At 33.5% G+C, this 25401-nt stretch overlaps 1 protein-coding gene across 50 annotated transcripts in view; it reads right to left on the bottom strand.

Annotated features, from left to right (window-relative positions):
• Nucleotides 1–25401, bottom strand: part of LOC129575271 (plasma membrane calcium-transporting ATPase 3) — an 84905-nt gene that overhangs the window by 17012 nt on the left and 42492 nt on the right. For 13 of the 50 annotated variants that reach the window (XM_055458485.1, XM_055458478.1, XM_055458486.1 and 10 more), the window contains 6 exons: nucleotides 24543–25180; nucleotides 24254–24452; nucleotides 23813–24012; nucleotides 23431–23582; nucleotides 23207–23345; nucleotides 5792–6643 (listed from right to left, as the gene is read on the bottom strand). In XM_055458485.1, coding sequence (XP_055314460.1) covers nucleotides 6275–6643; nucleotides 23207–23345; nucleotides 23431–23582; nucleotides 23813–24012; nucleotides 24254–24452; nucleotides 24543–25180 — 1697 coding nt within the window. In that variant the 3' untranslated portion in view covers nucleotides 5792–6274. Of the gene's footprint in view, nucleotides 1–1868; nucleotides 1938–5791; nucleotides 8327–19350; nucleotides 19648–23206; nucleotides 23346–23430; nucleotides 23583–23812; nucleotides 24013–24253; nucleotides 24453–24542; nucleotides 25181–25401 lie in introns of those variants that run through there. The other 37 variants (XM_055458489.1, XM_055458495.1, XM_055458496.1 and 34 more) reach the window with 4 other exon arrangements.

Genomic DNA, 25401 nt, shown 5'->3' with positions numbered 1-25401 from the left:
TGTGTGTGTGTGTGTGTGTGTGTGTGTGTGTGTGTGTGTGTGTGTGTTTGTGACTAAAGTTGATTTGATAGCTAAAAGTTCTCTACAAGCTAATTGATTCGTCCTATTTTTTTCGCTTCTGTCTTTGCACATCTACGCAAACACAAAAGCGGTTATTATTAATGGAGTATGTCAAATCGTTCTGTTAGCCAAAAAATAAAAAATCCTCAAGATTGTCAATGAGTTTGTCATTAGTCACATTGAAGTGATGCAAATCTATGATTTGAAAGAGGGATTTAAATTGAAGGATTAGATGGGGTGGTGGAATTAGAATCGGAGAATAACAACAAAATTTGACAAATTGATGTGTGCGTGTGCGTGTGTGTGTGTGTGTGTGTGTGAATGTTAGAGTGAGAAAGACAAATCAAAAACGCATAGACATTGTGTTTATGTGTGGGAAGAGATTTCTCTTTCTCTATTTCTGTATACGAGAATGACAATTTTCGCATTTAGTTGAACATTTAAAATTCAATGATGATGAACATTTGGTCACAATAAGTATTTAGTTTTTTCTCCCTTTCTTTCGAGATTTGTAACGAGTTTTTTTTTGTTCATTTTGTTAGACCTTTAAGACTGATGCAATGGAGGACATTGGTCCACCAGAAACGAAAAAATGTAAACAATATGGTTTTTGGTTAAATCAACAAAATTTTAGAGACGAAAAAGAGACGAAACAAAACGGTTGGTCGAATTAAACAAATGAAATTAGCTGGAGATTATGAAGTGGGAATGAAAAAAAAAAAACATTGTACGAAAACATATTTATTCGTATTCAAATAGATTTACTTAACCTGCTTTTATTTCCGGTCACTGATAACGAACGAAAAACAAAAATGCCATTGTTGTCAACTGCAGTGTGTAATATGCAATCACATCATTTAAAAGTGGATAGAAAATTCGGCTCATTCTCTTTCTCTAAAATATACATTTATACATTTGTACCATACCTATGTACATTGAGCGCATGATTTTTGGCATTGCGCTAGCATAAACATGCGCGCCATGGAATGAATTCCACTCTTGAATAACGTGAACACCAAATCGACTACGAATTCGTACTGCATTTGACACCAATCGAATTTTTCGTTGATTTGTATCGTTCGTCGTCTTCTTCTTCTTCTTCTTTTTTTCAAACAAGTAAACAACAATCAACGCAAAACTAAAATAGCATAAATCTGTTCAGCAAACCGAAAAAAAATCAAATGAGTGGACAAACGAATGAAAAAGGGATTCAGTTTGTCGAAAAAAAATCTAAACTGGCAGTATCAAAACGAAAAAAAACCAACGAGAAAAAGAAAGACGAATTGTTTAGAAAGACGAGCCAAAAGCTAAACTTTCAATACGGTATTTCCATTCGAAGGAAGCAACAAAAGCAGAAAAACAAAAACAATCTAGGTGTTAAAAGCATATATAGACAGATAGGCTAGGATTTAAAATGTCGAAGGGAAAAAAGAAGAAAAAAAAGCCAAGCACATCTCGACCGAAGACAAGTGTTTTGGAGTTGGGTGGGTCACAATTGCGTATGTGATTTGATTAACGGTCATAACCTTTATCGAGCGTATTAATTTTTCAAGCAAACACAACATTTTATTGTAAACGGTTTTTGTTTTTGGTTTGGTTCACATAACAAATGCAGTGGAAAGATATGCAAGGCAAATAAACGGAAATAAACACAAAAATCACAATGAAAAAGGGTTTTCTTCCTTTTGTGGTCAAAAAAGAAAACAACGAAAAACGTAATAAGAACAGTCTAAACAGGAAAAAAAAACAGCAAACAGAGTGGAAAACATAAGAAGATAGTGAGCATGGAGAAACAGAAAGCGGCTTACAGCTTGATCAGTGGAGCTCTTGCTGTAGGGTACTGGAATCAAACGTTCTTGTAATTCACCTCCTATCACCTTTAAAAGAAATATCAAAGAAGAAAGAAAAACAATAAAGTAAAATGATGATTGCATAGGTTGAGAGAAAAAACAGTAGAGTAATGAGAAAAAGAGTAGAGTAGTAGAGATAGAGCAAAAAAGTGTGTGTGTTTTTGTGATTTTATTAAATAGAAAAAATAGACAGAAATAGAGCAAGAAATTGGATATAATTAAAACCCAAAAACGATTCATTTGTTTTGTTTTGTTTTGTTTTGTTTTTATGATGATATTTATGTACTGAAAAAGAAAATGAATAAATAATAAAAACAATGTTTTTGTTCATGTTGTTGTGGTAACCCGATGGGCATGCGGTGAATCAGCAATATTGCAGATATATGTGAACGAGATATTTGTATGTATGATTATGGTATTGAAATGGTTATAATCACTATCACCGATTCACTGCATGATCCAAACCCAAAGAAAAAAGAACAAACGCACGTAACAAAATGAACGAGAAAAAAAAAGAGCGGATCAAGAGCAAATCAAATGTTTATCTCAAACAAAAACATGACATTTTAACAGTAGTCGATTTTTCTTTCAAATTAATTTTCATTTTCACGTATAGCATTCGTTGTAAATTTTCAAACATTCTTTTTTTTTGAGTTTTCCAAAGAAGAAAAATCAGATTTTCTTTTTTTAAGATTGAACGTTTATGCAAGCCATTTTGCAATGTGGAATCAGGAGAGAGATTCCGTTGAAATGAAAAGTTGTATCATCGATCTAAATGAATTCTTTTTCGAACATTTCTTAAATACTTCAAAATGGCTGCTTTGAATCACTTCACACAAATAAGAAGATAATTCCAATCTTGTTCAAAATTTGTACGCAAAAAAAGAATATTTGAATATGAATTTGCATGTTTGATTGTATAGCTCTTGTCTTGCTGAAGGCAAAAAAGTCAAAATAACAAAAAAACCAAAACGAAAAAACGATGGAAAACTAGAATCAATGCCAAAAGAATCGTTTCCGAACATTGAACAAAACAGTCTATCGATAAATGAAAATTCATTTCGAGTGCATTCAGGGACATATCAACAGCTAAATCAAATCATTTCTCATTCAAGCACGCATTCTTCGCTATACTATATGATCGTGGCAGATAATGTTTTGTTTGTTTCTATCGGTCTCTGTGTGGGATGTGTTTTGTGCATTACGAACAACGGTCAATTTATCCTTTGGATACGACGGATTTGGATACTATTTTGAAGGATAGGTTTGCTAGTATGGTATTTTTTTGTTATTCCGATCTAAAGCGAACGCAATTGAATCTCGGGATAGACTAGATTTGATGGCATCTAACATGTGAATCGCTCGTTGATAACGCTCAGTACGTTTATTTCAAGAAGTTTCAACTAATATCACTTCAAATCATCTATACATGGAGTTTGTAGGTTTTTCTATTGAAAAATCACATATTATCCCACGAGCTTCGAATAAGAAGCCATATAAACTTACATTTCTCGGTGATTTTTTCCTTCACACGTGAATATTGTTGGAGCTTTCCATTTTAAGGGCTTTTTTCTAAGGGAGTCTATTTCATTTTTTCCAGAATTTTTTTGTCATCTTTTTCCGTTTTTTATTTCTTCTCTAAAGAAATGTGTAACCGAAATGCTCTGGTTAGGATAAAATTGACCGAAAATGGGAGGGATGTAGATTTTAAAAGAACAAAAGAAATAAAACTTGCGTGCTAGATGGCTTTCGTTACAGTTGATTCACATGCGCCAATTCGATTTTGCATGGGACGAAATAGCAACGTTTGCTTTTGGGAGGGTTAGTAGGCACTACAACATATTCCAGAACGATAGAGTGTAATAAAAATATTGAATGCGTGAATGAGATACGGATTGTTTTTGTATGGTATTCATGAGATCGAAAGTGGTTTGGTTCAAAAAAAGAGAAAGTGTTGTTTGTTGGATGTGGGGTTAATTGGATGCCTAAAAGATGGCTTCATTCTAGAACAGAAAAAAGGCACGTGGTCTCAAGTAAGAGTTCGAGATCGCGCTCATGTTTCGAACCCGAATAGAGGCGATGATTTGATGGTGTCCGGTTGACGTAAAGATGCACATAAACGAAGATCAAAATTGGATTTTACTTTGTTTTTTTTCTTTTGGTTTTCTCACCCACTAAGGAATGAGCAAGTGTTAGTCGTGGTTGATTGGTGACATATGGTCTCTCTCACTGATTGACGTCACATCATTTTTTTTCTCAGTTGATTAATATTATCTCCTCTTTATTCAAAGAATCTCTCCTTTTCTCTCGTCTCTGTTCTCTTGCTTCATTTTGATTGCAGTTAAATTGCTCGATTGAATGCTGAGAGGACGGCAAACAGATGATATGCATATTGTCTCAAGGAAGAAATAGAGCCCACCGTATCCCGGCAAACAATCAAACAAACTGGTTGACACAAGAAGAAAACAAATATAGCCATTATTATCTCACCAGGTGGCCGAACCGATCGCTCAATGTTGAGACGATGTTTACGTCGAACAGTTCAATTTGCCATTGATTTCCATTTGACTCATTATTTCACAATTCTCATTGACCACTATTTTCTACCAGTTTGTTGTTCAGTTGATTACAATCCTAGATGAAACTTAACAAGTACGTGTTCATTTCAGTAAGAAATTGTCTACGTTAGCTCGAATGTAATCGACATTTGGAGCCTATCTTTTCACATGTTTGCTTTATTTCGGCGTTTTTCGAGCAATTCCATTTGTTTTCCAGAAAAAAGTGACCAGATACATCGTCGGCATTTTATTTTCGATTAAATAATTCAAATGATTTTTTATTGATTGTTAATTGTGTTCTTCTAACAAAGACAAAGACTCTATATAGGCGTTTAGCAAATGATAAATGCTAATTTTTTACCGCTTTTTCTGCTTAAAATTTGGATGAATCGAAAGTCGGTGTATTTCGATAAAGAAAACCAAAACATTTGCATATGGCTTGCAAGCAATTGTCGACACCCGTGCGACAATTTTTTAGACAAACAAAAAAGTAAACGATTTCACAACGAAGTAAACGATCGAAATAAAAAGCATAATAATAAGCAAAAGAAAAATCACTGAAACAAAAAACAAAAGCAAAAAGGCAAAAAAAGGCTTTAATTGTTAGCAAACAAAACGAATAATGCACAAAATCAAACAAAGGCGAACTAAAAAAATTAATAGAAGAATAACAAAAGCATCCCACACAAAATAAAGAACACAATAAAAAAAAACGATAAAAAATATATGGTTTTATTGTTTTAAAAACATGGATCTTATTTCCATTTTACTTGACGGTTTATTAATTCTGTTTGTTTATTATAAAATAGGTTTTAATTAAAACGAACGAAAAAAAAACACATTAAATAAATTCAAAGAAATAGAAATAAATGGTCATAAGTATTTCTCTACTTCTTTTGTATAAATTTGTTTGTCGAGAGCGTTGACTGTTTAATCAATTGTCTGAAAGTACGTTTCAAGCGTAATTTAAGATTGTTGTTGTTGTTGTTGTTTTGTGTGTGTTTTTTTCTTGTTGCTTCGGTTGCATTCGAACGTGTGTTTGTGACCCACAACATTTGCATCAAAATCGTATGAAAACTTGTCGGAAGATGCGTTTGAATTGAAACGACAACGTGTAATTGTACTTGTTTTTGGTTTGGGGGTGATGAGGTGTGTGGGCATGGGGGAGTGGTACAACGTCACAGACACTATTTTAAACGTTCAATGCTCACTACCAACAAACTAAACCTAATCATTTTTTTTCCACTAAAAGATATAACTTGATGTTTTTTTTTTTGTTTCTTTTTAAGTAAATTTTTGTGTTAAACGTTAATTAAATATTGATTTTTCTCTTCAAATATGTTTTTATTCTTTAATTATTATGTACTTGCAACGAAAACAGACTGAATATACTTTCATTTGTTGACGTAAATGGTTTTTTTAAGATAATTTTTTTTTTCTATCAGAATTTTTGTGTTTTTTTTCGCGAAAAAAAAATCTTCCAGCCGCAAAAAGTCGAGTATTATGCGCGTTTCCGCGTTTTCGGCATGGAATCGAAAAAAAAGAGTTCTGAGCAAAATAAGCAAACGAAAAACAAAAAAACAAAAATAATCGAGAAATATATAAGAATTTTTTTTTAGTGCGATTTGAATGTGCGCAGAAAAGTAATAGTTGTCGAATTTCTTTGTGAGAATTCGCGCCTAATTTAATACTCTTATCGTAGTAAAAGAAATTCTCTCTGTGTTTAAGTGTATGTGTGTGTGTGTGTGTGGTGGCTCAATTTTTCTTTCATTTTGCTTTGCGCTTTTTGCTTGTTTTGTTATTCATTTAAATGCGTGTTTCTTGAACGGGTCGCGGTAAATCGTCATTATATTTTTGTCCGCCACGACCACTGCCACCACCACTACCACTGCCACCGTTTTCAATGGTGCCGTTGTCTTCATCAATGAATGACATATCGGGTAAATTGGACGACGAAATGGCCGCCGCCGCCGATTGTGTGTCACGTTGCATTAATTGCTGTTGATATTGATGTAATGCTGCGAGTGGTGTTAGATTTCTTTGTGTGCCAGTGTTAAAATAAGCCATATTTGGATTTAACTGCGAACGCAAGCTACGCAAGCTGTGCAAACTGTGCACCGATCGTCGTTCTTCTAAATCTTCGAGGGTCGAACGGAATGCCCGAATTACGCGAAGCTGCATATGGTACGATAATAAAAAAAAACAGAAAAACAACAAATTGTGAAAAATAAAATCAACAAAAATCAAATGAATAAATAAAAAATAATAGACAATTCAATGGAATCAAAAAAAAATATAAGTAAATGAACAAAGGAGAACAATATAGAGGATAAACGAAGAAAAGAACGAGTCAAGAAAGTAAAGAAGAAAAATATAGTCAAACAAAAACAATTAGAATAAAAAAAAGTACAAATATATAGAATAATATGCACAAACAGTTTCAATGATAATAATAATCAAAGATTCACCAAAAATGAAAAGTTACAGCACATTTTTTAAGCAAATCTCAGCAAGAAAATGAATAAATAAATATATTCAATATAGCGATAAAAGAGACAGAGATAAAAGAAAACACAACAACAACGAAAGTCAACAGAGTTGGTTTAATCGGTTTTTGATATCGTTTCTTTGTTTTGTTGCTTGCTTTGACTAACATGATTCATTGAATTTACAATATTTTTTTTTTAAATCTTTTTCGATCGGGAATTAACAGCGTTACAAATTTTTGATGAAGTGCTTTCGAACTGCTCGGTTCATAGTTTGACCAAAATACAAGCAATTTCTTTACTCATTTATGATCCGAGTAAGATAGATAACACCTTTTCTGATCTATCTCTTTTGATCCGAAAAGTGGTCATCTTTCTAAAAGAATCGAAAATCGGGTCACAAATGGATTAAAGAAAAGCATTTGAGTTGATTTCAGTGCATACAATACGCGAGATTTTCGGTTTACCTCACAAGCAACTTCATGAAAATTTTGTTAGTTTTCTTTCCCTCTAAATTTCAAAACACTTAAATCATAATAAATTCACTTGAACTTAATGCTCAATACTAAAATTAAATAAAAAGTCAAATTCAAAAAATGATTAGCAGTTAATAAAGGAATTCGCATTTTTAAAATAGGAAAATATACAAAGCGAGTTGAATAATAACACAAGCTTTAGTCAATCAATAAATCTGAGACAATTGTATCGATCGAACAACGCGTTAACAATGGAACAATTTGGCGGGTGTATGTGCGCGCGCGTCTGATTTCGTCCATACTTGACTGAGGGAATTTTCACAGCATTTTTTTTCTTCTATCTATCATTCTTTTTGTTCTTTAATACATTCATAACAACATAAGCATTTTTTTTTCTCTATCTATGACTTGAATAGCATTTCTTAAAAAAAATTAGTCTGATGCTCGTTTCTAAATAATAATTAGCTAACACTTATTTTTATGGAACAAAATTTATACTTATTGGCATAAAATGATTTTGCCAGTGCATATTGTTTAGTGAAGAAGGAGGCTTGTGGTTGAGTGCATATTCGTTTGTGTATGTGTGTGTGTTTGTGCGTGTGCCGTGGAAATTTGAAATTTGCATTTTCGCGGCAAAACAGGATATATATTTGGTCGGATTGTTTTTTTTTTTATTTGGTTTAATTTTGTGTGCGTGTGTGTGTGTTTGGGGAGGTATGTTTTTGATGTTGATTAGTGAGGCCTCGCAGCGCGTGTGCACTGTGCTTTTTTACGGCACAGCGTTTTTCACGTGTTTGTGCATGTTTGACTTTGTGTGTGTGCATAAGCATGTGTGTGTGTGTGTGTTTGATTGGTTACTCCAGCAATTCTGATTCGATGGCCAGTTTTTCTGTTTCCTGAAATATATATATACATACGGCTGGTTGTTATTCATTGCATATTTGGTTTTTGGTTGGTTTTTTTTCTTCTATTTTATTTGTTACGTAATACGACAAACACAAAAAAGAGGGAGAAAATGGGGTTCATTTGGACTGTTTTGGATGATGAAGCAAATGGTGGATGAACGTGTATGACTGAATATTTCTGATAGATTCGCTTGTTGGAATCGTCCATTTGATTAAGGGATTCATCCCACTAAACAGTAACAATCACTTGATGGAAACAATGACACAAATCGGCTACAATCGACAGTTTCATCATTGAATGATTGTGTATCCGTAGAATGATATGCACTTTTAGATGGACCGAAGTGTCTTCGGGGCAGGCTTCTAATGCACTGGCTTGCATTTACATGATGGGAAATATGTTCCGCTTAAAATCATCTCCGTGAACATAATTTAAGTATGTTTATAAATGATGTGAATGTATGTAAATCTACTGAACAAATTTATAAAATGGATGTGAATATCCTTGTGATTATCATAATATGATGCATGCGTTAGATATTTCTCCGATTAAGTACGGTGATATCAATTACACCCGTTTTCTAAACTAACCCAAGACGTTTTTTTTAACCTATTTCTAAATATGGCTACTAGTCAACTTAATTATGGCTACTAGTAAAACTAACGATTTTTTAACAGATTTTTCTTTTGAAGTCTTTTTAAAATCTTGTTCATCCTTTATCGAGAAATTCTTCTAGCGACATCGACCACGGAAAATTCATATAACTTTGGAATTTCAAACCGATTCCATTTGGAATTTTTCTAAAGAAAACGGTATAATTATCCTAAGAGAAATTTCTCTCATTTCATTAAATTGAGTTTTTTTTTCAGTTTAATTGAAACTAATTTTCCATTTGTTTGAATTTCATCCATTATATGATTCGTCCCGGTTAAAATGACGTCACTTGCAGGCAAAACTCGAATGTTTCCTAAACTGTTGGATTTTTTTTTGTTCCAAAAACGAATTGAGTTCCATTCGAATGAGTTCGGTTATTGACGCGGCTCTTTAAGCTCAAAGACGTGGCATGTTAGGTTAGTAAAAGGCGCTCCGAACTTTGTTTAAAATTGCGTTAATCGTATTTTGATTATGTTTTTCATGCCATTCGATTCGTTATTCGAACGCATTCATCTTCCTCTCATTGAAATTAAGTTAATTGTTCAATCAATCGTAATTGTTTTTCCATTTGTAAACGTTTTTTTTTGGGGGGGGGGGCAGCGGTCGTTTGTGTTCCTTTTATTATGATAAATTATCTCAATTTTATCGATTTTCCGTATGAACGTAAAGTCAAGAAGAAAAAAAAGGCAAATAAATAAATAAAACACAGTATCTTGATATCAAAAACGATTAAGAAGTGGGGTTCAAAGGGCTGTTTGAAAGAGAAAAATGAAAAATTGAAAATGATTCGGAAAATAAAGAGAAAACCAAAAAGGAAAATAAGAAAGCTTTGTTGTTGTTGTTGTAGAAAAAGACACCACAAATGAAAAAAGAAATAACGTGTTAATGCACACTCAACAAAATGTCACATCGAACACATATCCGATGAGCATTCGTTTTCAAAACGCTTTTTTATGGTTTTAGATTTGTTTCTCTTTTTTTTTTGCTTGTTTGAAAAGCGAAAAATTCGCAACAAATGGAAAACAAAATCGAACATAAGTGAGAATAAATAAAAAAAAACAACAGAATCAAGCAACAAAAAAGTTACAAACAAAATAAAACGATTATATCATGTCCTTAATTGATACATTTTGTCGGACTCTAATGAATTAAATTTCAATACGTACGTATGTTCGGCTCGATACAGAAACCAATAGATAAAAAAAATCGTTCGTAAATGGTATAAGTAGGAGTTTAGCTTCTTCTACTTGTTCTTCTTATTAAAAGCAGTTTTCGTTTTTTTCTTTACTTTTAAATGGATCATGGATGGTAAACAGTGTCATAATTTCGAAATATTTTAGAGAAAAAAAAAACAAACATTGTAAAGGCTGAAGCTTTCGTCGAACATTTTGTACTAACAGCTAGTTTCATCGTCACATAAATCGTTGACTGCAGTTTGGTAAAGAGACACACGTTTGGTAGACAATGAACCGTAGTCTGGATGCATATTTTGTTTAGTTTAAAAAAAAACGAGTCGTTTTGAGTTTGTGTTGTTTTGGTTTTGGTCAATTCAATCGAATGCAATGGCACTATTTTGCGCTGTTGGTGTCAAACGTGCGGCAGCATTAGTAGTGACCAGTATTCGTAGGAAAACCGAGGGCGTACGTCGATGTGGATGATGTAAACTGTTTTGATAATTCATCCCGAACAAATGATATGGTTGATGTTGTTGTTGTTGTTGTTGTGGTGGTAATGGGAGCGGTTTTATTGATTTTGAGATATATTTATTTATTTATTAATTTATATAATAAATAAATAAATAAATATAAACTAGGCATTTCACATTATTTTGTCCACATGCATGGGAAACAAAAAAAACATCGTCGGCAATTATTGATTCATGCGAGGCGCTCTAAACAAATCGCAAATAGCTGAGGACATTTGTTTGGACAATCAAATGAAATTTTGAGGTTTGTGTTGTCAATCAAATGAGATTGAAATCAAATGATAGATTTTGGTTGTCGTTTAGTGTTCATATATGAAGTGTTTTTTGTCGAAAATACATGAATTTCATGCATTTCTGACTGATGGCGACTTTTCAAAATGCAATGAGAGAGATAGAGAAACAAAAACGATGCAGAAAGCATGTCCCACACTCAAGAATACTTAAGTTTACCTGAATTTTCAACAAAAATTTAAACGTAAAGAAAAATCACAAGCGAAAAAAATCTTGATAAAGTAAATGCTTTATTTTCTCCGATTTTGCCAAGCATTAGAAATGGAATGTTCATGAAAACGTCGATAATTCGGTTGAAATGTGTCATTGGTTTTGTCTTATCATTATTAATTAATTTATTTTTTTAAATATTTGTAGCAGCATTTCGGCGGATAGTAACATTCCTTTTTTTAGCTTCAATGCTGCATAAAAGATTAAGAGAGAGAGAGAGAGAGAAAAAAAAGAAACACTATTCTGAGTTAGCAATACAATATATTTGGCCACCTAGTTAACACATTGGGCATGGGAGTTAGGGCAAGGGCGGTGATTGTTAAAGCTAAACTCAGTGGATATATTTGGCCGTGGTCATAATTGGACGCATAAACTTGTAGAAGTGCAATATAAATACATGTTGTTGGGTTCAACTGGCATTTTCGCAACAGTTGTATGTAAATAAAGAAGCAAATTGCTGTTGCTAAACATTTGGCTATTGTGTATGACACAGAAAAACAAAATGGTGATAGCTCGGTTTTGGATTCGGATCGGATCATGAGAGTGTAACGTATAAAATGGATTAAAACTAGAAAATTTCAATGCGGAATCGCTTGCACTGATATTAAAAGCAAAATGGTTCACGTTGGACGAACAGACAGGGAAACATACAATATAAAAAAGAGAGCGAGCGAACGAGCGAGTGACAAATAGAGCGGGCGAAGTGTCTCTCATTTTGGTTTTTATATGTGTATGGAGAATATTTATATAATTACATTTAATCAACAAGAGGGTTTTTATTTGTTGTTGACGGGAAGGGGTTTGTGATACATGTGTATAATATGTGTGTGTGTATGTGTGTGCTTCGATCGAAATTAGTGCAAACGTTGGTAGTTTTTATTGTTTTCTAACAAAAAAAAGTGTATACGTTCACTAACGGGGCGAGAAATATCACACTAGAAACAAACACGAAATTCCAATAAATTAAGGTAATTTAATGCACTATATGTATAGAAATATAGAGAGATAGAGGAAGAGAGAGAGAGAAATCGACAGAAAACAGAGAGACAGGCAGAGAGAGAGAGAGAGCTTGGACATTCAGGTATTTGTATTTGAGATGAAAAATCGATTTGAGGGGACAAGGGGGAAGTCTAATAGAGGTTAAACAAATGTAGACAATATTTTGTTTGTTTGTTTTTCTTATTATTACTAAAGACCATTCTTCGAATCCAGTCCAAATCAAAATGAACAAAAAATATGAAGTTAAAACGAATTTGTAAAAATATGATGAAAAAAAATAGAAAATAATTAGAGTGCCACAATAAATTGGATTTGCATCGAATGTTTACGATGATTATCGCGAATATCATTGGCCAACGATGATTACCTCATGAAAACACTCTGATATGCGGCCAAATCGATGAGGTTCGATGTCAATCAACAATTTAGTATGGCATTTTTCTCTTTGAGTGAAGTTTCCAGTCGATTAACAAAGGGTATGTTGCATCAAATAATTGATAAAAATAAGCAATCAACATTATATTCGAAAAACGAAATAAAAAAATCAAAACACAATTCAGATGGTATGGTATTTAAAAGGAAATGCCAAGAAAAAAAAAACTAAAAAAACGCATTTTGTTTTCGGTTGAATTTGTGAATAAAATGGAATTAAATACGAAATAATACGATACGTACTTGTTTAATTTTTGTATTCATTTTTCATTGAATATTCATTTTTCATTTTCATATCAAATTTGCATTGTAATTTGTGTGCAACCTGTGTGCGTTTTGTATGTCTCATTGTCATTATTCGGCTCGTATACACGTTTATGTGGTGGGAAGTTATATGTATGTGTGTGTGTGTGTCTTTGTTATCCTATATTGATTGGCTATCGTTATTCGACATTGCTTTTTATCCTCCGATTTCGACTTACGCGAGATTTCACACACACTCTTCGAGCGAGATATATACGCGCGTGTCGACATTGATTTTTCTTGTGATTTGTTCAGTTGAATCAACCCATTTTTTGCCCATTTTCTCATTTTTCTTTTCTTTTCGTTTTGTCTTTTTTTTTCATTTCACACGGCTTTTTGTTTTGTTTCTGTTTGTATTCTCATTTTTGGTAAATCACTTCTCTCTTCTCTCTGCTTGGCAGTGTGAATTATGTCGTGTCGTGTCGAATGTATATCACATATATTTTCGCTTTGGATGCAAACCACAAACTCTGACATTGTAGGTGCAGTGTATGATCGCCGTTGGAAATGCACGATCCGCATCGGTCGAACCATTTGTTAATTTCGTTTCGTGCATTTCTTCAAAATGATGCATTCGTTGACAATTTAAAGAACCATTTGTGAGTACGTGTGTAAAATAGCCCATTTAACTATATTTTAGTTGTAGTTGTAGCTCAAGTTCATCGAGCACATTATGCTTAACGTCAAAGAGATAAAACACATTTCTTTCAGCAGAGCTTCTTTTTTAACACACTTCTTTGCGCCCAACCAATTTGCATTGTGAGTCTTTACTATCGCTATCGTTTTACCAATGATATTTTCACTATTAATAGGGCATTGAGGCTTAGGTTAGACTTTATTGTTGAAGTTCAATTCAATATTTTCGAAAGATTATGGACTAAAACCATTGTTTCTTCTCAAAGTCCCATTGCAATCTCAATAGAAAGCCGAAAAATATACCGGTCGAGATATCCCAACAACTTTATTCGGTAATTTCAATAAGATTCTGGGGAAAAATGAATCACAACAAATCTTGAGGCAAAAATGAGCGCATTTGTTGGGTGTGTGTAAAAATGTGTAGCTCTGCCGTTCAGATCGGTTGGCATGTCTTCATTGTTTTTCATTAACTTTTTATTTCATTTTATTTACAAATTTTGACTATTGTCCCTTGTTTGTTTCTCTTTTTTTCTTCTTTAAATATATTCAAATAATTTGCAGCGATTTGTGATTCATTCAATAAATGATTGGATGTTTCAGAGTTGAGCTGAATCAAATGTTCAATGTGGCTTAATATGTTTATGTGTGTATGTGTTTGTTTGTTTCATCATTATTCGTGTTGTTTTTTGTCGAGTATTTTTGTTGTTGTTGTGTGTTAAGTTTGTTTTTTTTTTGTGTCAAATTTGATAATGACGGAGAGGCAATGACTTGTTTTTCTTTGGTAAATCAACGAATTAAAAAAAAATCTATATTTTTTTGTTGTTGTTGTTTGTTTTCTTTTCTCTCGTCAGTTTTTTACTTGTTCAATTCTTATTTAACTGCAAATGTTTCGGCAATATTAATTATATTATTATTTTTTAGTTTAAATTTTTGTTTCTGTTTTTTTTCTTCCTCTTTCACTAAATGGGAATAGTTTCTTTTAAACTGCTATTTTATACAGAATTCATCAAAGCGATATATTCCGTACTCCTTATTTAAAAGGCTTACAAAAGTAATATTAATATTGAAGATCATTTTATTTTATTAATTTTTTTTTCTTTTTCTGTTCTGTCCTTTAGTTATTTTGTTCATCATGTTGTCTACTACTTGAAATCTAGTTTTATTATGTTTTTTTCGCTTCTAGTTCGATATCTGCATCACTAAGCACTAGACGAAAGAAACGGGCCCATTTTGATCTGGCGGATGTCCACCTGTGTGGAGATAGTTGATGACTTGAACAGTTTGCATTGCATTGTCGGCAGTTTCTTTCGTCTGTGTAGCTAATTCTGCATCGTGCATGGATTAATAATTAAAAACACATTTAACAAGTCAATGTCGGACGCGATTGACACGCGTACGCAGCAGCGATTCATCGGAAATATATATATATATATATGTGTATGTATATGTAATATCGAAGTAGAGTGCTGAATAAGTTTTTTGTTTTGTTTTCTTGCTGACTACAAAATCTTTTTTTTTACGTAAATATATTAGATTAGTGTATGTGTTTTTTTTTTCAAATTTGAAATGAACATTTGAGTTGCGCTTCATTCTGCATTGAAATTGGAACACACGACTTACCGTCCGCTAGCCCGGCCGGTGCGCGGACGATGTCAATGTAGTGTGTCAAGGTCACACAGTTTGCGACACACACACATTTAAAATATTTGGGTGCTATCAGGTAGTTGAATGAAAATTTCTTGCTTTGAATCTCATTGTAATGATGTGTGTGGGTGTGTTCTGTTTCTTTAACTTGAATTCAGAAAGAGACACGAAAAAATCGGGTATTCTTGTTCATTTACGCGCGTTTTGTCAATGTACTGAAATTTGCAATCTGCAAATCGTTAGTTCGGCTTGGTTTTAATTTCGTCTTACGATAAATGTGTGTGTCTTTTTGTTTGTATTCGTGTTCAAGAGATATGCAAAGAAATGTAGCGGAACTATGTAGCAGGGAGTGTTATTCCGCCGCTGAACAGGCTTGAGCTGAGCTGAGCTGAAGTCGCTGACTCAGGAGCCTGAAGCGTTATTTCAACGCATTCACTGTGCACAATTTCCATTGCTAGCAAAGATCCAATATGTTTTTCAAACCTACGAAAGTGGATATTTGCACCACCTTCGTAGAATTGAAAATTATCGTGAATCCTTGCTAGCAATGCAAATTTTGCACCGTGAATGCGTTGAAATAACGCTTTCGGCGCCCAAGTCAGAAAATTCAGCTTAGCTCACGCCTGCTCAGCAACGGAGTAGCACTCTCTGTTATATATCATTTCTGTTTAATTTCTTGTTGTTATTCTTCCTTTCATTCTTGTTTGTTCAATTGGAGAAACTATGCGCAACGCTAGTTCCTAGCTTCCAAGTTGAATGTTCGTGTGTGTGAGTGAGTTGTTCATCATTAAATAACCTATCATGCTAATGTTGAGGTGAAGGTAAGACAGATTTGATGTACCGAGTATTGAACGTGATGCTACTTGATGTTAAGTATACACTATAAATACAAATATGTTTGCTTTGTATTTTTGTTTTTTTATTTTATTTTGTAAATCAATAAATATTGCGGTTTCATTTATTGTAACTATATGATGATCACTTGATTTCTGTTATTTATTTAATTAATTTTTTTTGCTTAAATTTTCTTTGTCATATTTAAAATTCAATTAAATAAATTGGTTATTAATACGCGATTTCTATAATTCGTTTTTTATTTTATTTTGTTATTTTTTTCTTCACTTACATTCGAATGAACGAAATAAAATTCCACATTCAAAATACATTAACAATTATGCGCTCTGTCTATAATTTCATCAAATTGTAATTGTAGCTTTGTTGTTGTGACTAGATTAGTTTCATTCAAACATACGTTTACCGTTGGCTCAGCATCTCAGCATTTCGTATCTGCGGATATATCCGAGCATATCGACGACGCAAGCCGCTGTATAAGTAGTGTGCGTTGATGTGCACAGCTATATCGACTACACACAAACACTGCGCTCTCTGTTTGTGTGTAAAACACTCTGTTTGTGTGTAGTCGATGTAGCTATGGACATCAACGCACACCACTTATACAGTGACTTGCGTCGTCGATATGCTCGGATATATCCGCAGATACGAAATGCTGAGATGCTGAGCCATCGGTAAAGGTATGTTTAGTTTCATTTTTTAAATAAATTCTTTCAGTTTTTCCTCTAATAATTCAATCACATTGATAGCGACGAGTGAAATGTCTACGGTAATTAATTTGTTCATTGAAGAATAATTTTTGTTTTGTCTCCTCTTTTTGTTTGTTTGGAAGTAAAAATGTTTGACAAATGAAATACCAAAAAAAAAATCTATCTATTTTTAGAATAGCTCGATACGCGGTATATGTTGAAGTTCAACGATTTGAACTAAATGATATCTCTTTCAATGTTTATTCTCCGTATTTGTCGATCTGTCTGTTTATCTCTCGCGTGCGTTCGCTTTTCGAGTGCGTTTCAGTTTGTTTCAATTCAGTGGGCGTCTCCAGAACTATTCCGTAAATAGGCCAACATATCGGCAGAAAAACCAACGAAAAACAACACTCAGCGTTTTTGATTGAGCACAGAGCATTTGATTCTCTCTGTCTTGGCAGCACGTGTTCAGTTTTGGCTAACTTTTCTATTATATCATTTTTTTAATTAAACTTTATGCGGGGTATACTTGTTTTTTCTCTTGTTTATCCTAACCACTTTTGTTTTTGCCTCTTGATAAGTAATCTAGATTTGCGCTCGATTTTGAGTGCGAATAAAATTCAACTGTTCGTTATCTTCTATAGGCATTGTTTTCCATTCGAATTGTCTCACAAATTTTGATATCAGCCAATGGCCCAAACGTGTACCACTCACTTATTTTCCGTACAATTTCCTCGATTCTGACACGTTTTTTTGTTTAGATTTTGAATTTCGTTCTTTTTCCCTTTGTTGTGTTTTTTTTTTCTCTATGTAATGTACCTTCAATTACCTGCCGGAGCCTCATTACAATTACCCTGCTTCTCAATGCAACAGTTACACTCTTCGATTTCTTATTTTATGTTTGTTACAAATAATACTTTCTACATTTTAATACTTCTTTTTGTGTTGGCCCGAGAAAAAAAAATCTGTCCCTTAATCGCATTCAATCCAATTTTATACTTACAATTTGAGTTACACGCAACATTTCAAATTGCAAAACAATCACGACTTGCTTCAAGCATCGATGACCGATTTTCTTTTTCGGTTATTTATGGTTCTTTGGAAAAATTGGTTTTGCGTGAACATCGGTACGTGATCCAATCCATTTTGGAGGTGAAGTGGAATTTTGCGGATGTGGCGGAATTCAAGTGGATCATGTGTCATCAAGAAAAAACTTGAAAAACCTCTTAATTGAAACTAAAAGTATTTTATTCTCGCATCAAAAAAAATTTTGTGCATGGAAATTCGGTAAATTTCGGTCGGCTCAAGATGGTCAAGAAATTCGGTAAATTTCTAGGTCAAGAATGAACAACGCACAATTTGTGCAAAGAGAAAAAAAAACAAATATTCCATATTTGAAATGTTTGGGAAAAAAAACGAGTGATAGCCAAATGTATAAAATTTAATCATTCCATACTGGATTTCGAGCTCTGGCTCCATAATCGTCGATGATGAAGTAAAATCGCGTATAACATTCGAAAAGTTCCAATTATTGTGCCTTAATGCTGTGGTCATTGTTGAAAATTCCTTGGAAAATTCGCATCGGAATATATGAAATTGGTTCAAATTGGAATTTTTAAAGCCAACATGAAAAAACTAATTCGATATTCAATTTAAAGAGAAAGAAAAATGGTCTGTGCAAAAAGTTCTTATCAATTGGTGAAATTTAACGAAAAAAAGTGCCGTTTTTCTAATTAACTATTCTTATAAATCAAAGGGTTCGTTTTGCGCGCGCATTCGTCGAGTTTCCATTTTCTTTTGTCACTATATTGAATAAATCGCTATATTCTCAAATTTGAAGTACGTGGGTTAATTACAAGTTTTGGACAAATTTGTCTATCAATTAGAGATTTAAAAAAAATAATATGATGACGAAACAAACAAATGATGAATAATTCTCGAGTTTTTTTTTTCATTTTTTCTATTTTTCATTTATATAGAGCGAACACAGTCCCGTTTCTCGGATCACTTTGATTCTGTCATAATTGTTTAGTTCTTTGAATAAGTGTTTGTGTTTGTGTATGTTTTCCGTGTGTGTCGTTACAATTACATCATTGATAATTCGATAATTGTGAGTGTGTGTTTTTTTGTTCATTTTTTCTTTCTTTCTTGTTTATATCTGCTTTTAATACATAACTTATTTGTAACAATAATTTCATCTGTGGCTTTTCGATCTATTTATTTCTAAAAATATATTTGAACATATTTTTTTTGGTACATTGCACAGTACAACAAATTCATTTTTTTTTGTTTTTTTATAGTTTTTCGTGTGTGTGTGACAATGGTCAAGTCAAGTAAACGGCCTTGTTTGAAGGGGGGAAGGGGGGTGCTAATTCCAAAGCAATCACGTCGTTGGTTTTGGCATCAGCACATCCAAACGGTGTTTTTTGTTTTGTTTTCATTCTTCAATATGTGTGTGTGTTTTGTCTGTGTTTAGAGCCTCAATTTGGATGGTTTCACTTGAAACATTTCGTAAAACTATTCCGTACGTTGCCGTTTTTTTTATTCTTTCTCATTTGCAACACCAACGCAACTGACTATAATGACATAATTTTCCTAATTTTTCTTAATTTATACTCATTTTTGTTTTCTTCATAAATCTCTCGTGAATACTTTTCACGTGCCTATCGAAGAACAAAGCCTATATTTTGAGTTATAATTTGATTGTGTTTGTATTTTTTTTCTTTCTCCATACGAAATGTTTCTTTAGAATCGTTTTGTGAATTGGGCAAAAAAAAGACAGGACTTTCATTTCAAAATTATCGTGTGTTTATGTAAGTGAGTTGGTGTGTATGTGTGATTTGTTTACTTTTCTTCGGAGATGGGCTTACACTTCAGTTTCTTTCATTGGTTCTGGCTGTTATTCATGATCAGGGTTTGGTTTCATGGTTTTTTTTTTCATCCAAAACGGAAAATAAATTTGGTGGTTTTTTTGTGTGTTCGACACGATAGAGCATTTTAATAGCATTCAGAGATATGCCGAGAGATTTGAGTTTGTGTTTGTTTTGAAATTGGTTTGGCGGAGAGTTTTTTGTTTTGTAGTTTTTATATGAAAAAATTAAGAAAATAAAAAAATATATCAATTAACATACAAAATCATTTGATATTTTTTGTTTGTTTGTTTTGTTCAATAAAGAAAAATGTATCGATTGTTCTGATGTGTCGAAATGCAAGATCATTTTGTAATAAAACTGTTTGATGAATTAATAAAATTAGCTCCTAGATATATATAAAATGATGTATATATAAAAAAATGTTGAACAAAAGCACAAAATCGACTGGAGGGAGAGGTAATAAAATGTGATGCTTTGAAAGGTGTGAGAAGACGTCAATATATTCTGATTGGATCTTTTTTGTTTTTTGGTTGAAGAAATGTAACCAAACATTGAACAAGAGAAATAAATGCCACTTGTCGCCAGTTTCGTTTTCAGTGTTGCTGTTTTCGTGTGACCAATTCTCTTCACCGTCCGATCGAAAACAAAGACCAAACGAAAACAGGGAATTCATTTCAATCGAAAAATCGGGGAGAGAGAGAAAGAAGTACATGGAAAACTCGATTTTTATATATACATGTGTATTCCAAGTGTCCAATGTAAATGCATGGAAGGTTTGCGACAGACGACACTTTCGATGAAAATTGCAATTTAACAAATTGAAACGTTTTATATTTCTCAATCTGGCCTTCAATGATTACGATCTAACCACGCGACTATGCAACTCTTCGCATTTTCCAATGAGATAATTAGAATGTTTGCCTTGGCGCCTTGGCTGTTGCGACACCAAAATGTAACCCGCGCACAATACAAACGACATTAACGTTAGAATGTGTGGATTTGGAATACAAGTTTGCATCTTTGTTTCGTGACAAAACTTTCGATGACATAAATTATGTATCACGTTTCGGACGGATTCAGCCGAATTATAAAATATTATTACAATTCGTGTCGTTAAATGGAACTAATGCAATTGGTTTTCGCTAAGAAATTACGAAGAATCTTAGCGATGTAGTGATGAAATGGATGTGATCACAAGAATTAACTTGCTCTAAAATCTTAACTTTTCGTGGCAAAATGTTGTTGCCAATTTTTATTCGAAGATTTGAAGACTTTTCATTGAAATAGGAAAATAAATTGCTTTCATTTAATCGATAAACAACGAATCTTAAACTCTTTCAAAAAAATAGTTCAAAAACATCATGAAGTCGCGACTGGAACCATTTATAGGTGACGAAACTATAACTTCGCCAGTGATAATGCTCATCAATTAATCGATGGGCACTTGAAAAGACTAGAAGCTTTGATTGTCTTCGAAAATGAAAACTTTCCATTACCGAAAACGGTCTCATTTTCGAAACAGTAAAACTGCTACTGGCGATGTCTCCAAATGATTGAGTCATTGATTGGGTTTGGCAATTTTGATTTTAATTTAGATTTCATTATCATGTGACCCATTTCTTGTTGAATAAAATGTCTGCAAAGAAGGTGTTGGTTCGATATAAAACTGTCATAATTAAAAGAGTGTGGCATAAAAACGCTTCGTGACTGACGACGTTTCGTGAGCGTTTGATAATCAATAATTCGACGTGCGACGTGGTAAAAAGGTATATGAAAAGTTGAAAAGCGCCATTAAATGATTTCGGTGATAACAATTTACTTGGTTTTGATCTATTTAAAACACACAAAAAAACGATGTAGTAATTGGATTTTCTTCAAAATGATATTATCGGCGGCGAAAGACGTCAGCGTGTGACGGGAACAAAAAAAAAAGTTAAAAAAAAAACATGGACCCGTATATCACGGAACGTTCTATACGTGTTGATTGTTTTATTTTCTTCGTTTTGTTTATATATAGAAATGAAGAATAGAGTACTATTCTAACGTGTTTGGAGTTTCACTCGGGCCAGCAATTCATTTGAATACGGAACCAAATTCCATGTGAATTATTACGATGCTATGACATTGAGTGCAATATTTTTTATATATTTTCAGGAGGAAAAACTTTTCTCAGGCAATGCATCATCGTCACCATCGAAACAAGTAGTGCAAATGAGTTCGATGACGATGACAAGCCAAGAATAATCGTACACAGGAGAAGAAAAAAAGGCAACGATGGAGTAACGAAAATAGAATCGAACGACAAACTAAAAAATTTAACCGAAACAAATAACAAAATAAACTATTGATAATGTCAAAGCACTTTCGCTTCGTACACAGACGAATAAAATATTGAGACGCTGTGAATTGATTACATTGAGCGCCCCATTGGCCCCACGCGGTCCCAAGTAAAATACCCATATCACGTTATCATTTGCACATAGCTCAAATAATGTGTGTGTGTGTAGAATTATAACAAGAAAATATTTCAAATGAAATAAAAAAAAAAACAACAACTTAAAACAAAATAGTTGGAAAATGAAATTATATCGAGTTTCATATAGAGCGTCTGTTTGTGTGTGTGTTCTTCATTTTATTATTTGAACAAAAAAAAATCTCTAATTTTTTTTATTATGTTTGTGGTGGCAATTTTTTTTTAGTGAGAGAAAGAGGAGAGAGATAGATAATATAGCAGATTCAGAGATAAAAAGAGTTGGTTTTCTTTTTCGTTTGAAAAAAAAAAAAAAATTATAGTTCATGATGAAAAAGTTTTGGTATAGTTATTTATAAGACGATAAAATTAAAATCGATACCGTGCACTCTTCTACAAATTGATGCAAAAACCATGAACAAATTATCCGAGAGAGATTAAACGTTTACAATTAAACACCGAGTCACGGCATCCATAGACTAGTCGAATCGCGCTAAATAAGCGAGCAAAAATTCATTTCGCACCCAAAATCACTTTTGTTTCGGCGAAACGTTACTCGTTTAAAGAGCCACTAAATTTCGAACAAAAGTGACACTGAATTTGCACATTAATTCCATTTCCAGAGAGACTTTTATCGCTTTCAATGAACAATGAGTTCAACGTTAAGCCATTTTGAGACTGTGAAAAGGCTTCATTTATATTTTTGAATGAACCAAAAGATAAAATAAAAATCTCCGATGTGTCCAACTAGTCTTTGGAACTTTGTGCCATCCAATTGCAAAAACTAACTCCGTGAACTGGCAATATTGCTTGCCGAGACAAACAACCATAGACTGAATCACTTTTGTAGAAGAGCACTCGGTACAGTGATATAAGCTTTGGAAAGATTTGTTTTAGAGAAAGATAAAATGTCACTGTTTGTCCCTATTAATAAATATATATATAAATAGTATTTTTTTTTGGTTTTCAATGAAGTTCAAACTAAAAAATGAATATACGTGAAATACGATTTTTGTTTTTAAAAAAAAATTGAAGAAAAAAAAACAAGTTTTTTTTTTGTCGATATGGTAGACACTTAAATACTTGTTTAGTTCATTGCACCGTAAATTTACCTGAGTTTGTAATCTTGTTAAACCTCGAATCCATAGAATTTGTCCGGCCCTTGGTTTTTTATCGGAATCTAATGAGTCGAATCGTTCATCACCAAGATGAATTGCCTCGGTGTACTGTTCTGGATGACCTCGGCCCCATCTTAAAAGTAACAACAATGATGATAAATACGAAATTAGTTTCAAAATTATGATGTCCGCAAAAAATGTTGAATCATGCCACTTACGATAATAGTTTTGGTAGTTTTCTTGTCGGTATTGTTGTGACTAATTGACCCCATAATAAGGTGCCGACGCCGAAGAACAAACACCATAACCATTGTTCGAGTGTTAGTTCTTTTGTGGAGAATGCCATTTTTCCGTATTGGATGATGACCACCTAAAATATAGCAAAATGTTGACAACACATTTAATTGAATCGAACCAAAGAATTTGTGGAAGACGATGTCAACGGATTTTCGTGTCGAGCATTTTTTGTGTGGCTAAAAATCAAATTAGCCGTAGAAAAATGTGTGACAATAAACGAGCCAGAGTCACAGTGTCTGATGACGCCACAGCCGTTAATTAAACAGTAATTAATTGATTTAATAATCAGACATGTTAGCTTACCTGTGAAATGCAGGTGAAAATCCAAATCAAATAGAAAATCGGATTTGTGAATACTCCTTCGAAAACATTTCGTTGTCCGTGAATTTTCCTCGCATTAAATTCATTGAACAACGTCATCAATACAAATGAATTGAAAATAATAGTGAAATGTTGTGTCGGTGGTTGACCATGGCCAGATTCAATATCTAACATCTTGTCGCCTATGGAAGAAGAAAAAAAAAGTCACAGAGCGGTCAATTAGTCGACCAAAGAACATATTACAAATGATCAAAAAGTAATGGACATCGAATCAATTAGGCATTTTGCACTTTGAATCTGATTTTCCGACCACGTAAACCATGCCAATTGCAAAATAAAGTAAATGTCAAACTTTGTTCAGCCAATGCAATCAGTGTGATTGAAAAGAGGGACGACACAATAAATTAGACTAATGATAATTACCAACGAAGAGCAATGAAAATATGATTCCCAATTGATATAGGGCTTGACCTATAATGTTTTTCATCATTGTGCGTGATATAAGTGGTTTTGTTCGGCCATATGGTTTGCGCAGTAACAGATCGGGTGTTGGTAATTCGGTTGCCAAGGCCAACGACGCAAGAGTATCCATGATCAAATTAACCCATAACATTTGAACAGCCTAATGTGGAATTGAGCAGACAGACAATTAGTGATATGATTAATCGTAGTTAGATAGGCAGAAAGGTTAAAATGAATGATCGATGCGTACCTTCAATGGTGAATCTTGTACCGCGCAAGCACCAATAAACGCAACTATAACTGCAACAACATTAACGGTCAACTGAAACTGCAAGAATTTGGCGATTGAATCGTACACATTACGACCCCACATGACGGCCTTTACAATACTGCTGAAGTTATCATCGGTTAAAATAATATCGGAAGCTTCTTTTGCCACATCGGTGCCGGCAATTCCCATAGCAAAGCCAACGTCGGCTTTTTTCAATGCTGGACCATCGTTGGTGCCATCGCCAGTGACCGCAACCACTTCACGATTCTCGCTTACCTTACTATCAATAATACCTTTGACTAGAGTATATTTATCGGTTGGTGAACTTCGGGCGAGCACACGCAGCTTCGGCCATACTTTGTCCAGTAAATGTTGTTGAACGTCACCGTTGCTGTCACGAATTCGTCGATTAAATTCTTTGCCCTCCAAAATCAGGAAGTCTTCGTTCGGTTTGACAATGCCACATTTGGCCGCAATTGAACGGGCGGTATTGATGTTGTCACCGGTGACCATGCGAACCGTGATACCGGCCTTTTGACAACGACGAATGGCATCGGGTACCTCGGGGCGAACCGGATCTTCAATGCCCACCACACACAAACATGTCAAATTGTTCACTGTGTGTCGTTGTCAAGCAGAAGAAAGATATGAAACAAAAGAACGGAAAACAATACAAATTTTATTTCAAAGCTAATATTTGCGTTTATCAGTCGCGCGCTCTCTGTGTAATCTATTTCGAAATTTTATTTTGACTACACGGTTCTATTTTTGGCCGGCATTTTTGTTGCTATTGTCAAAAGTCTATTTTTAATATGACGCAACACTAAAAATACCGAGC

The sequence above is a fragment of the Sitodiplosis mosellana genome, unplaced genomic scaffold, assembly GCF_009176505.1.
Source record: "Sitodiplosis mosellana isolate CC-2019 unplaced genomic scaffold, AAFC_SMos_1.0 Smas_scaffold_6166, whole genome shotgun sequence".
NCBI lineage: Eukaryota > Metazoa > Arthropoda > Insecta > Diptera > Cecidomyiidae > Sitodiplosis > Sitodiplosis mosellana.
This window is presented reverse-complemented; position numbering and strand designations above follow the sequence as displayed.